Raw genomic sequence first — 14,136 nt, forward strand, 5'->3', positions numbered from 1 at the left:
CAGTGTTCTGGGCTGACTTGTGTGCATTGGGATGCTTGAGTTAGAGGACAGTGCACACTCAGAGTGGCAGACGATCCTTGGCCAAGCTGAGCTGCCCCTCCTGGCAGGTGCTTTCTGCTTTCACTGCAGTGCAGAGCCCGAGGGAAGGAGGAGAGCTCTGCCCAGCAGCAGGGGATTGCCCTTCACTGCTCCTCAGGCTGCATTTGTCCCACAGCCTGACTTGCCTGGGGAACACCTGGAATGCTGGCTTGGCTAGAGGGCACTGAGAGTTTCTTTTTATTAGTTTTGGATTTGCTGAATGAGAGGTTCTGCACATCTGCTCCGAGAAAGCAGGAGAAGAACTTTTTACAAGGGCATGTAGTGGCAGGACAAGGGGGAATGGCTTCATGCTGAGAGATAATAGGTTTAAATGAGATGTCAGGAAGAAATTCTTCCCTGTGAGGGTGGTGAGGCACAGGGTGCCCAGAGAAGCTGTGGCTGCCCCATCCCTGGAGGTGTCCAAGGGATGGACAGGGCTTGGAGGAACCTGGGATGGTGGAAGGTGTCCCAGCCCATGGCAGAAGGGTGGAAGTGGATGAGCTTTAAGGCACCTTGCAACCCAAACCATTCAGTGATTGTGGGTTTGGTTTTAATTTGGGGCTGTTTTTTTTCTTTTTGAGTCATGTAGTGCAGAATAAAGAACAAAGGGGAACCTCTTAGTATTCACAGTGAGTTTGCATTGTAAATTTGTATCTGGCAGCTAGGTAGAAAAAATTAACAGTACTTAATTTTAGGGCAACTATTCTTGACTTTATTACTCAGGCATTTGATGTGGGAGCTTTCATCCTGCTGCATTTCAAACAATTGAAGATAGCATCCACAATACAGGGCATGTAATTTATTTACTAGCAGTTTTTGCTGTCTCACTGTCAGGCTGCTGTTCAGCTTTGTACAGAAATCCTTCAAGAGAAGAACATCTAATAATTTTTAAGACACCTGAAGAAACCTAATTCCTGCCTTGCTTATTTCAAATGGGTATAAAGGACATGTAGTAGTTGGAGAGGAACTAGTTAGCAATTATTTTTAGGACTTTGTCATCCCATGGGCTGGTTCTCTCTCTCTGATGCCCTCTCAGAAATCAGCTCTGAAAAGAAATTTTACTTTGAGTTCAGTTTACTTTTTAAAAAGTAATGGATTTCCATTAAAAACTGGTTGTGTTTTAAATCTGGTCCTTCCTGATATGGTAGCAAGATCATACATAGAGGAGCCTAATTATCAAAGTGAGAAAGCTGGTATTTTATTTAGGGTATTGGTGTATACTTACAGTGCTTGCACTCTTCCTTACAGATCAAAACACAGCATTAAGTGCTGCTCTGAAAAAAAAACCAAACTCATTTGCCTGCAGGAGTTTAGCAGTGTTGACTGTGGCTTGCTTATAAACCAAAGTGAACACTTCTGTGGCAGCTGGTTCTAAACATGTTCTAAAACTGCTCCTTGCTCAGTACTCTTCTTGTATTTTCTAAAAACAACAGCTGCTTATTTATTACCCAATTATATTCAGAAGTTGAACTCAATGAGTTTCTTTGCTCATGGTTGAATTAACTCATTGCTAATACTGTTAACTGTGCTTTTCCTTTCCTTGATCTGATGCAATTGCAGTTAGAAGGTCATGCAAAAAGAAATTTAACATTAGCCTGGTTGTGCCCATTCCATGTGCAATGCAATTAGAATAGAAAATCTTTGAACCTAAGCTGTTGACATCTAAGTGCAACAGTTCTTTGGAACTCATTCTTTCTTTTTTTTTTCATGGTTATTGACTTTTAAAGCTCCAGAACTGTCAGAGCACTGTTGCTTTATAGATATGTGTATCTCAAAAGGACCAACAAACCAAATACTCTGTGAGCAGCATGCTAGTGGATAGCAGTTACTAAGTGAGTAGAAGGTGTTAGACACACAAACCAATTTTGCCTTTTACTTTTCCCAGAGAAAGTTATTATTCAGGGTATCTGTGACAGTAGCTTCAACTCTTAAAACACTGAGAATACATAAATACTAAAGGTTTTTTTTTTAATCCAGGTGTATTTCTTTCCACCAGTTCCAGTTGTACTCAGGCTGGATATACAGGAAGGTTTTGTGTTGCTTGATCTCCTTTTTTGCCTCAAGAGTGGAGGGAGTATTTGGGTTTTTTTCTTCTCTGCTTTAAGCCATCAGATTTGCCTTTTGGTGTAAAGGTCTTAATAAAAACATTTTACAAGAGCAATAATTTAGAAGTATGTTTCAGTCTGGATTTTAGCTGTATAATGTGTTCTTTCAATCAAAGTTTTTTTTTCAAAGAACTGGAGGGATGTTCCCAAATCCTGTTGGAAATCAGTATAACATCCTTTTCCATGTACACATGTACATCCAACAGAGCACTGCAACAAGGTACAGGCTGTGTTTGGATTTGTGGGAGCTGCCAATGCAAATGCTGTCAGCAGTGTCCTTTCTGCCAGGTCATGGCAGATGCCTTGTACTGTGGTCTTCATCCTATCCCTTCCAACCTTTAATATTTAAAAGGTGTGTTACCCGTTCATCAGAATTTTTTTACTGAGTTACCTATTCATCAGGAATTCCTTGTTTGAAAGGTTGGCAGAAAGTGCATGGAAACAAAAGGAATTGTGAGTTGTAAATCAGAATATTGCATTGTTGGTGGATAGGATGCAGTGAGCTGATGTTTCCTGTGGTTCTGAGGGATGTGAAAGAATGCATCCATTTCCCTGTGCTTCTCTGTGTACTGCAAAATTATTGCATTTTTGGGGCCAAGTCTAGGCTACCCTTTAGATAAGATGAAATTATTTGTGGAGCAGAGATACACACAGCCCTGGAATACTTTATGTGGATGGCACAGTAACCTGAATATCTGCTTATTTCAAGTGCTGTTTCTTTGAGAATTTCATGTGTCTGAACGAGCAAATAAAAAGCATTCTGATGATATTTTTGTTGGTTTTATTTTATAGAAGGCTGTGAATGTACAAAGAAGAAAGAGTTTGAAGGTCCCACCCAGAAAGGTCTTTGGGAAGCCAGGCAGAAAAAATTCCTGGTTGTTGCAAGCTCTTCTAGTGATCCAGGAGAAGAGGCAGAGAAGAAGATGAGCAGGAGAGATCTAAAGGTACTGTGTTCTTTCCAGCTGTATCAATCCTCTTTATACAGGTGAAAGACACCTGTCCAGTGTGATTAAAAGAAGTCCTGCTTAGCTGAAGTAAATAGGACAGGTAGGTAACAAGTTTAGGGTTTTTTTAATACAAGTTTCTATCACAATTAAGTTTTCAGGGAATTACAGGAACTCTGATTAATTGAAGCTAGCAGTCTACATTTTGAGAATCCAATCCCAGCAGAGGAGGAGCACTGGCTGTAATTGCTTCTTGCTCTGTTGTGTTTCTTTTGTGACTTGAGAAATCCTGATGTGTTCCATGATGCTTGCAAACTTTTCCAGCATTTCAGAATGTTCCAGCTGGGACTCAAGGGGATGATATTTACAAGACTAAGGACAAAAAACTGGTACTTTCCTAATAGTTAGGGCTTCTAAACCTGAGTATGCCAGATGTAAGTTGCTGCTTCAGTCTGGAAGTTGTGCAAAATCAAAACTAATTCCTGATTGAATATTTTTTTTATTATGGAAAATAATGTTTACTTTATTCCTATTGTTTTATTTACTGAGGTTGCATTTTGGGACTACATAACAATGCTTTTTATTTTTCCAGATTAGGGTAAACATTGTAATATTTAAAATTTCAAAAGCTCTCAAAACTGTTACACTGCTCTATTTTTGTTTGAGAACTGCAATTAGAGTTTAAACTGTGAGGAAAAGAGCTTTAGTTGATGATGATGATGTAGTCAGAAGCAACTTCAGTCTTCCCCTGTCTCCACACAAATATGTCCATGGTAATTAATTTTTGCAGGTTTCTGTCTGGCTTTGCAAGAGCATTTCATCTGTTTCACTTTGGCAGTGCACCTCTCCACAGACAAACATACCATTTTAGTTCTGTTTTCATTCATTTTTCTGCTCCTGAGCCTCAAATAAAAACATCTATATCTCTCTGTACCTCTTCTGTTGCTTACTGAAGCATTTTTCACCATGTATAACAAATATTTCTCCATACTGTCCCACACCTGAGGCATGTGCTACTCAGTCCATATCTACTTTCCCTGTTTTAGGTGCAGTGGAAAATTTCAGTGCTAGACTCTTAGAATCTTCTCCTCTCTTCATTCTGTCTTGTAAACAGATACAATTGCATAATCCAAGAAGAAATTATTTTTGTGTTTCTGTTTCTACTGAAGTCATCAGGATTTTTATGGAAAACCTGAGCAGAGTTATGCTTCCCCCAAAATAAAAACTCTGCACAGGTAGTGTGCCTGTCTGACTCCTGTTCTTTGAAATTCATGAGCACAGTCAGTTGACTGGTTCTGGCAAGCATCTGTGTTTTTACAGATCTTATGTTTCCCAAAGGAGTCCCACCAGAGGCCCTGATGTCTTTATTTAATCAATAGATTAGAAAACTGGGCTACTTCCAGAATTAAGGCATCAGAAAATATGGGCATGTTTGAATTTTCCATGCCTAAGCAATAGTCTAAAACTTTATGTGTGAGATTAGCATCTCTTCCAAATGGAAAAGTAGTTCTTTTTCACCTCACATTTCCCGGATCTATTATTTCTAAATATTTCCTTTCCCCTAATAAAGGATTCCATCTTGGATAGTGCATGTGGATAACTGCTTAGGATGTAAGAAATAAATGACAGAGGGAATGATGAATGTCTAGAGTGCAAAGAGGTGAGTTAAAATTGTGTTTAAAACAGAAGAGACTGAACTCTGTCCTGTAGTGCACATTTATTGAACTACAGTTGTAATCCAATGTATTGAATTAAAATAATGTGTCTTTATTCAAGTGTTTAGGTGTCTTAAATATTTGTTCCCATCAAAAGGAAGAGATGGGAACAAATATATAAATTATGTATATAATATGTATAAAGGAGAGCCTTCCCTTCCTTAGGTGAATTTCTGTGATACTTGGAATCAAGCTTGTGTGGTGTCTCATCTCCTCTGACCTATATCAAAAAATCTTTTAAGTTCTGCTGTGTGTTATGTAACTTAGATTCTTTCTTAAAATGATTCAGTGTGAATGAACATGAAAAGTGTTCCATAAGTCATTTAAATGTTTTATTGGGAAGGGTGAAATTGATTTATACTTATTGGGATGATGATTTATTTAAATTCTGTTTATACCACAAAGGAACTAGGAGTCAGAACATGAATTTGGTCACTTCCATGGAGGTGGGTGAGGAATAAATAAAGAAATAAATGCAATTGAAATCCTGCATATATATTTACAACAAAATAAAGAAAAAGAGAACAGAAGATGTGGAAAATCTAGGTAAAATTCACTGTCTAGTATTGTCAAGCCTGCTTCAGTAAATCTAAGTGAACTTTTAAAGCTTACAAAACTTTAGAGTGAACATGTTATCCAATTTATAAGTTCAGGCACTTGGATTATACCCCATCCAGTAAAAAGCCACTATATTGTCATGAGATGGTATCCTTGAGACAAAATTATAAATGTTTGTATTACCTGTACTGTTACATTGCAGTGAACTATGGTGATGGAAATGATTTAACATCTCTTCTGTGTCTGGTAGCTAAATAGTGATCTAACAAATGCCTGTGCTTTTAAGTAGATGCAAATATGAGTCATAGCTGGGCTAGAACATTTACTTCAAGGACAGACATATATTGTGTTACTGCAATATCCTGTAAAAGCTGGCATGTCATTTAAAACACACAGTCCCTTTGATGGGAAGTTTATCACTGAAACAGTAAGTGGAAAAGCAACAGGATTTTTTTTTCCTAGGAGAATGCATTATCCTGATTTTACAATCCTTGTTATGAGACTGAATTAAATTGTAGTAACAGACAATTAGTCTAAACTATTTACATATCTGGCCCTTAATAAGCCAGTATCAATAGTAGAAGTAGTTGTAGATTAAGAATGTGCATAGAGTACTACTTTAAACATTTAAATTAATTAAAATGCACTCATAGGTCATTAAAATTGTAGAGAACCTCTAATAATGTGAATTTCATTATGCTCTTGAAAACTTTCCTATTTTTATTCTCTCAGGTTCCTTTCAAAGTACATTCCATGTTTGATTGCTTTTAAAAGTAATCTTAGCAGGACAATTGCAGTTTCTTTATGTTCACTAAATTATATCTCTACATGTATTACAGCCCAGTGTAATTTTCTCAAGTTTTACTTGCTGTAAAACTTTATCTAAAGGTGTGTTGGACATTTCTGGAGTTGAGGAATTATCTGTTTCTGTAGAACAGATTTTGCAATTATGACCATTGTGTATATTAAAAATAGAGAAGTAAAATTCAGGGATCATACAGATATGGCTTTTGTAATTAATGGGACTTTGGGTTAAAATATCAAATGGGTACATGTGTTATACTGTAGTTTCTCCTCAGTTCTATGGAAAAAAAAAGTACAAAATTTACAAGAACTGCTCTTCCTGTGTTCTCAAGTAGAAGGGGAGATGAAACCAAGTGATTACTTAGTCAGATTATTGAGTCTGAATATAAATTAGCACAGGTGTATTGAGGACAGAATTGGAAAGATGGTCCCACAGTAGTTAGAAAGGGTCATAAATGAAACAGACAATCACTTTGTGTTTGTAATAATGTGGCTAAGAAAGCACTGATTTGATATTCAGAAGCGAGGAGGTGACTGACAGACAATACACATTCAGAGGGAATCCTTATTTCTACAGCCCTTCCCTGGGATAATAAAACTGCAGACATGGAGCTAAGAAAATTGATACAAGTTACCCAAATATAGGACTGCAGCCTAGAGAGAGGAAAAGGAAATACAATGTCTGTGTTTCAAATGAGATAAAAATTAAAAGCTAAGAAATCATAGACTAGACACTATTACTTACATTCCTAAGGAAGCTGGAAGTGTATAACTGAAATTTTACACAGTATCTGCAAGAAAGCAGGGAAAGAATTAACTGGGAAAATGGGTATGCAAGGAAAAATTGTTTAAATCCAGTCTATATTGCATCCATGGAAGGATAAGAGGTACCATGGATAACATACAAGACCACTTAGAGTTTTAAAAAGGCTTTGGATGCTGTCTCACAGATTAATTCCTGTGAACAACTGTGGAAATTTGGCCTGACAATTTTTACAATTTTTTTTAATTAATGGAAAATAGATTAGGAACATGCAGATATACTGAAGAGGCTTTTTTGCAGGGATATATTGTCCTTAATTATCTGGAAAATGGAACAGAAAATAAGCTGACAGAATTTGCAGACCAAGTGGCCTGGGTTTGGTGGGGCTGGAACAGTGAGTGCAGCTGAGGACAGCAGTGGAATTCCTCTTGGAGAACTGATCCAAAGAAATAACAGACAGTGTAAGAAGAGGTACAAAGCTCAGCTTTTAAAAAATGATCCAATGTACAAACAGAGATCAAGAAGATTAGAAAGAGTTGATCATTGGCTTTTCATTAGAATAGGCTCTAGGGTATGATGTGTAAAACAAGGCTTAACATGAGTTGAAAACCACATAATATTGTGGAATAGCTGAACACTGTGCTGCAGTGTAAATCAGGAATATTGCCTGGAGCATGTGGAATATTCCTCCTACTAATTTCACATGGCATGTGGCTTTGGCTGCAGTTTTCTGTGTAATCTGATCACAGCTCTTCAGGAGACAAGTAGAGCATCTATACCAGAGCAATGAGAATGATTAGAAGTCTGTGAAACTGTCAAAGAAAGGGTGTAAAGTGAAATTGGGTAGTCTACAGAAAAGAACTCTAAGGGGAGACAAGATGCATCCTTAAAACAGAATTCTGTTTAAAAAAATGAGAAATAAAGCCAAAAGTAAATCCAAAATTACAAAACAACTTGTTAGAACAAGTAGTAATAAAGTAGAAATTCAATAAGAGTTATTCAGAGTACAGTGGGTGTTAAGCAGCAAAGAAAATGTATATCCTTAGAATATGATGCTTCATTCCTTCTACTTACAGAATTAATGTTCTGTGACTCAAATGTATAGAGTATGATCCAAGATTAACTGGGTGTAATCTAAAATGTGTCCTTTAGTTGGTTTTGATGGAATTTAATTTAAAAGAATTGTGTGTTTTGTTAGGCAAGTCTGTATTTTTGTAAAAAATACTTTTGCTATGGACTTGAAAATGGTAAAAAGAAAGCTGCTTTTTAGGTGAAATTCATGCTTTTAAAAAAATTGTCTATTGTATTCTGTAATGTAATAGATAATGTAATGATGGCTTTAGTTTTAGGGCTTGCTCAAATGTCTTTAAAGATGTTGGGCCTACATGGAGAAAATGAGAAAATGCTTCAGAATGTTAGCTACAAATAAAGCTATAGAGGAAATATTCAGTTGCAAGACCAAATTATAAAGACAACTTATTATAGAATTTTCCATCCACCTTTGCAGCTTTGTTAAATGGAGACATCCAATGCCTTGCATTTTTAGTAGTAAAATTGATTCTGTAAGCCATTGGTACTTGATAAAAATACCTCACAGAGCATGCTAAGGCTTTTCTTTGTGCTGAAGAACAAGGCTTGTTTTGAGTCACTGCATGCTGCCAAAGAGTAATAAAGTAACAGGCCCCAAGATGGAGAACCAGCACAGAAAGTTGTTGGGAAGTATGCTGCATTTGATTCTAATTCTAATTGTACATAGGTTTTGCATATTCATGTATTTCTTTCTGGTTTTGAGCATCAATAATGACAGATTTTAGAATAGGCTGTGAATCTCACTCTTGCTAGTCACTTGCAAAAACTGCTGTTAAGTAATAAAATTACTGGGTTTTGTATGCAGAAAGAGGGATGTACTGAAATTGTATTTAATTGAAGAAAAAGCCTTTGAATTCTCTTTGCAGAGAAGATGGAGCAGATATAAAAAATGCCATAAAGATTTAAAAATGTTTGGTTCTCTTTGCTTTTACAAACAGCTGCTGCTGTCTTCCTCAGGACAGACAAACAGAGAGAGTAAGGAGGTTTTCCTTTATCTCTGAGTTCCTGCAGCACTTTCCCCCATTCAGGCTGGGCTGTAAGGTGGGGTTTGACTCTGCCTGAGTTCAGAGGGAACTTTGCAGAGACACCAGAAGCTCCTGCAGACCCTCCAGAGCAGGAGGTGGGATGGTGCTTGCACAGCTGCTGCTCACGTCTGCTCCGTTGGCCTTTGAGACCATAATTGAGCAATTTCATTAACTCAGGACCAACACTTTGTTTTCCCTTTAATTAAAGTGTCAAGACCTTAACATTTCTCTTGGAAACCAGGTGGGAGTTGTGGGGGGAAGAGGAGGAGAATGGTTTAGTTGTGCGTGTTTGTTCAGTGACAGGTGTTCAGTGCTTACAGCCCTGAAGGGAATTCTGCCAGTACAGCGTCTCTAACTGTGCAGTTCCAGTGCTCTCTGGAACATTCAGCTGCTGCCAAGATCCCCATTTCTTTCAAGGATGCCGAGGCACTAACTAGCAGAATGTGTAGAATGCACTACCCAAGATAAATAGTGTTGGGTACCTCAGTTACAATGTTGGTGCAAATTTCATTTCACTTGAAAAATGTCCATGGTTTTTAGGAAATGCTTTTTTTTGTGTGCGACACAAAAAAAAAAAAAAAAAAAAAAAAAAAAAAGAATCTAAATTCCACAAAGGTCTGTGTCCAATTATAATTCCTCTATTTTTTCCCCCAAGGTCTGTTTCTATGAAAAGTTTGTGATATAGGAGTTGGGAAATTTGTGTTAGTTGGGAAGAGTTTGAAAACTCTTTATACTAAGTTTTAATTTTCAAATCAATTATTTGCTTGGTGTTTTTGGGTACTGATTAAACACATAAAAGTATTAGTTGTAATTGATACACAACTGCAAGTCAAAATGTTCAGAATGGTAATTGTATTTGAACTGGGCAAATAATCACCACTGTTTTTAAAGGAGTATTCTTTCAGAAGTATTTGCAATCTGTTGTTCAGTGGTTAACTGTAGCTTGATGTTCATGGATGTAGCTAAAAAGGCAATGTATGAACTACTGCTTCATATACTTAACAAAAAAGTAGATTAAATGAGGCCAAACTTAATACTAATTAGGTTTTTTTGTTTTGGGTTTTTTTTTCCCATTTTAATGTAATTCAGCTAAAGTTATTAATGGATAAAACTAGATCCCTTTCAAATTAGAGAAATGTGATTGAAATATGAAGTAAGTGCTCAGACCCCCAAAATCTGGAGGGAAAGCCTCAGGTGCTGAGTGTGGTATTTATATTTTAAATTAACTATTCTGCAGTAAGTTATGGATTTTGGTGTTTCAATCTTTTTTTCCAATATTTAAACAAAGCCTTTGCATATGTCAACATTACTTTAAGGAAAATGAAATTCAACATTAGCATTTAGTTTTCATGGTAACAAATCTCTAACATACCCTAAGAGCTCTGGCATTGCTCACAGTGTTCAGGGTTGTTTGTCTTGTATATTCAAACAGCACTTCTGGGAGTGGAAAGTAAAATCTTAATTGTTTCTGTTTGAATACAATGAAATGAAATAAAATACTAAGTCTTTACTCCAAACAGTTTATGAATTAATAATCAGAGCATTTCCCCCAGAAAATGTGACACTGTTTCATTGGAGTGTCACATACTCTGAGGATAATGTTAAAGGGTCACAGGCCTCTTTGTAATTGGATTTCCAGTTTGAATTCAGGCTTGACAGGTTTGATCATGATTAAAACTAGTTGTTGTATAATCATGGATCTTACCTGCTCTTACATTCAGTAAGCAAAGGGCAGCCTCTGTCAGCAGGGAGGCTGAGGCTGGACAGATTTGTGCTGGAACCCAGCCTGGAATGATGTCTGTACAGGTGGGCTTTTACACCAGAGGAGCAGAAATTATTCATGTGATGCTCAGACAATGAAGGCAATTCAGATTTGTTTCCACTACATGGAACCACTTTGTAAAGCACAACTGCTAAACAATTTTGTGGGCACATTAGGAATCTTCTCATATTCAAATTTGTTTTTTCAGAAGTGCAGTTTGGCCATGATCTCTGAGCTTGGGGGCTAAAAAGCAAAATGAGTCAAGTGGTTTCACAGCTCATTGAGAAGAATGCTTTTTCTCCTGTTTCCTTTCTGAAATCCTCTCTCTGTCACTGTGATATTTTATGAAAAATCCCTTTGCCAAGATTTCTTCTCCTGGGAAGCTTCAGCTTCTCCCTGTTTTGCTGCTTTGGAATGTGATTTGGAGAATTGTTTATCCAACATGTGAATTGTTTTAATTTAATGACCAGTCATGGTCCAGCTGTTTCAAGGCTCTCAGGAGTCACCAGTTTTTGTTATCATTCTTGTCTAGCCTTCTGATCTCTCCTTTCTCTTTCTTTGGTATAATTCTAGTATATAATTTCTTTTAATATAACATCATAAAATAATAAATCAGCCTTCTGAGAACTTGAAGTCATTCTCATCTCTCACCTCGTCCTGGGGACCCTCACAACACCACAACACTCTCTCCTCCCTAGCAGCAGCTCCCCTTCTCTTTCCTACCTCTGCTCTTTGTAAATTCTCTAAATCCTTTCAGTTAAGGTGCTGAATGACAAATTTTGAACACACAAGTTTGAAAGACTGGTTACAGGACAGAACAAAGGCCACACCATGCAGATGTGACAGCAGAACACCAGATACTCAGTGCACAGTTTCAGTTTGCATTTCTTTTGTATGTTTTACACCATAGCTCTGTATTTATTGTTTCCAAGTTTTTACCTTGTGTATATATAGTTCAGATAATGTGCTGTATACTGCAAATTACCCAAAGCAGATCAGCCAATCTGACATTTATAATTCACTAGATATCTAAAGTTGTGTCTATTTTTGCAGGAATCCTTCACTGACTGTACAAAGCAAACCTCCCCAATGTTTCAAAGAAATTGTTCTCTTGAAGCAGTACAACAAAAACTGAGATTTGCTGTGATGTGAATCTCTCAAGAGTTTATTCCCACAAAAAAAAGATAAACAAGAAAAATTACTATGTAAAATCACAGTTCATAGTCTTTTTAAAATCCATAACGATTAAAAAGATTAGTTTACCAGTGGTACTAGTTAATGTGAAAATGTCTACACTATATTTCCACACTTCTGGTGTGTAATAATTATAATTTTTTAAAATTATGTTTAGATTACTTAACTCTTGTAGATAATTTAGGAAGAATGCATATTGTTGTGACATGTCAGTCGGGAAAGGATGTTAGCAATAGCAGAGGAATTCACAGGCCTCCTTCACAATTGGTTGTTCTGTGCTAAAATGTACATGCCCTGGCTTGAACTCAGCAGAAAAATAATCAAAGAGTCATGGTAATGTAATACTTAAGAATGCACCAAATGTATTTTGATATAGATCACAGGGTTGGTTAGTGTGAAGATACTGTCCTTGGTTTTTCAGTATTGCAAATGAGAAAAAACTAGTAATGAAGATAGAGATGAAATAGGATATACTTTTTAAAAGTAAAGCTATCCTTTGAGAGAGGAATCCTCATTTTGAGTATATTTTTCCTGGATTTTTTTTTATGTACAGTCAGCTGTTGAGCAATTGGGTTTATCCAAACAGTGGTAATTGGAAAGAGTCGTTCTCTTGAGTTCCAGGCTAGAAGGCTTTGGCAGCTGTTTATTGTGCTGCTCCTATTCTGTTGTTGGCTAAACTCCTCTTGCTCTCATCCTGCCCCTCCAAACTTATGGTTCATGACCAATTCCTGCCTGCCACCAAAGCTGTGAAGAGCAGAGTGTGCAGGCTTGCTCTGATCTCAAAAATCCACCCAGGCTAAAATAATCTGGGAAATAACAATGAAGAGAAGCTGACAGGGCTTTGTTGGAATAATTGTTTATTTATAGAGTTTTGTTCTATTTTAATGGAAGACATTCTATTATGCACTAATTGAGTGTTTTATTGCAGAGTTTATAAAAAGAATGAGAGGGGGAAGGCTGACAATATTTGGAGCATGTTTAAGGATAACTGGAGAGGTCTTGTGTTGTATTTGATAACTCCTGTATTGTTTTTAAGAACACAACCACACAAGCTAATACACTCACATATTTTGTTAGCCTTGGTGGTAAGTTAACTGATTTTTGGTCTGGGAGTCATAGCAAGGAGCTCTTTACAGTTCTTGCAGTTTATTTCCATTTTTGTCAGGATACACAGTGAGTAAGCTTCCACCACCATCTGGTGACATGTGTGAGTGGAGAGCCTCAGTGGCAGTAGAAGAGGCTGGCTGTGCCAAAGCTGTGCCTGGGAGCTTAGTCAGAACATGCCAACACCTGTGCAGGGGACTATTCTTATCAGCTGTGTCAGCTACTCTGCAAGGCTCCAGACTGGCTCACATTTTAGACCTTTTGAAGTGGTCCTCTTCTATTTCTTTGTATTAAAAACTTTGGGTTTTTAAATAATTTGTAAACATTGGGGAAGCTTTTAAATTAGAGGTTTGGAGGTGTCAGTGTTGTTCCTGACATTACAAATCCTGAGTTTATTACTTTTATGTAAGAGCTGAAATGAGGGATGTGGGACTCCAGGTGGCTCTTCCAAATGCAGTTTATTCCATCCAAATCATGACAGCAGTCCAGGGTCGTGGGTGACAGAGCCTGTGCCTACAGCTGTCAGCTCCAGCTACTTTTCTTTGCTGAGAACCTTAATACAGTAGAACCAGTCTGTACCTTAACTTTTATCTACAGCCTATCATAACTACTGTAATTACCATATTCATGTCACTGTTCTCCAATCACTGTAAGTCAGCACATTACAGTTTAAGCTAGAAGTTGTTTTTCAGTTTTCTTGCAGTGGAAAATTCTGAGACCTTTTTTCTACTTGCCACATTTGCTGACTTGCTTGCCTGTTCTATCCTTCTGCTTGGTCAAAACATCTTCTTGTTTGGGGTGGGTTTATCCTTTGCTCTAAGTCATAAAAACCCCTTCTAACTAACACACCCTTTGCCTCCCTGGTTATCCAGTAAGACTGGCTCAGCAATTCTTTTCTTCTATATCAAAACTTGCTTCCATCTCTATTCCTTCATCAGATTTTACATTCAAAAATCTTTCTGCTAAGCATACATATCTGTGAGACTTTCTTGTCA

General features: G+C 37.2%; 1 protein-coding gene across 1 annotated transcript in view; it reads left to right on the top strand.

Annotated features, from left to right (window-relative positions):
• The window catches only part of SPAG16 (sperm associated antigen 16), a 379,392-nt gene that overhangs the window by 25,683 nt on the left and 339,573 nt on the right, over positions 1–14,136 (top strand). The window contains exon 9 of the mRNA XM_063162650.1: positions 2,976–3,127. Coding sequence (XP_063018720.1) covers positions 2,976–3,127 — 152 coding nt within the window. The remainder of the gene's footprint in view (positions 1–2,975; positions 3,128–14,136) is intronic.

This window comes from Melospiza melodia, chromosome 8 (genome assembly GCF_035770615.1).
Source record: "Melospiza melodia melodia isolate bMelMel2 chromosome 8, bMelMel2.pri, whole genome shotgun sequence".
NCBI lineage: Eukaryota > Metazoa > Chordata > Aves > Passeriformes > Passerellidae > Melospiza > Melospiza melodia.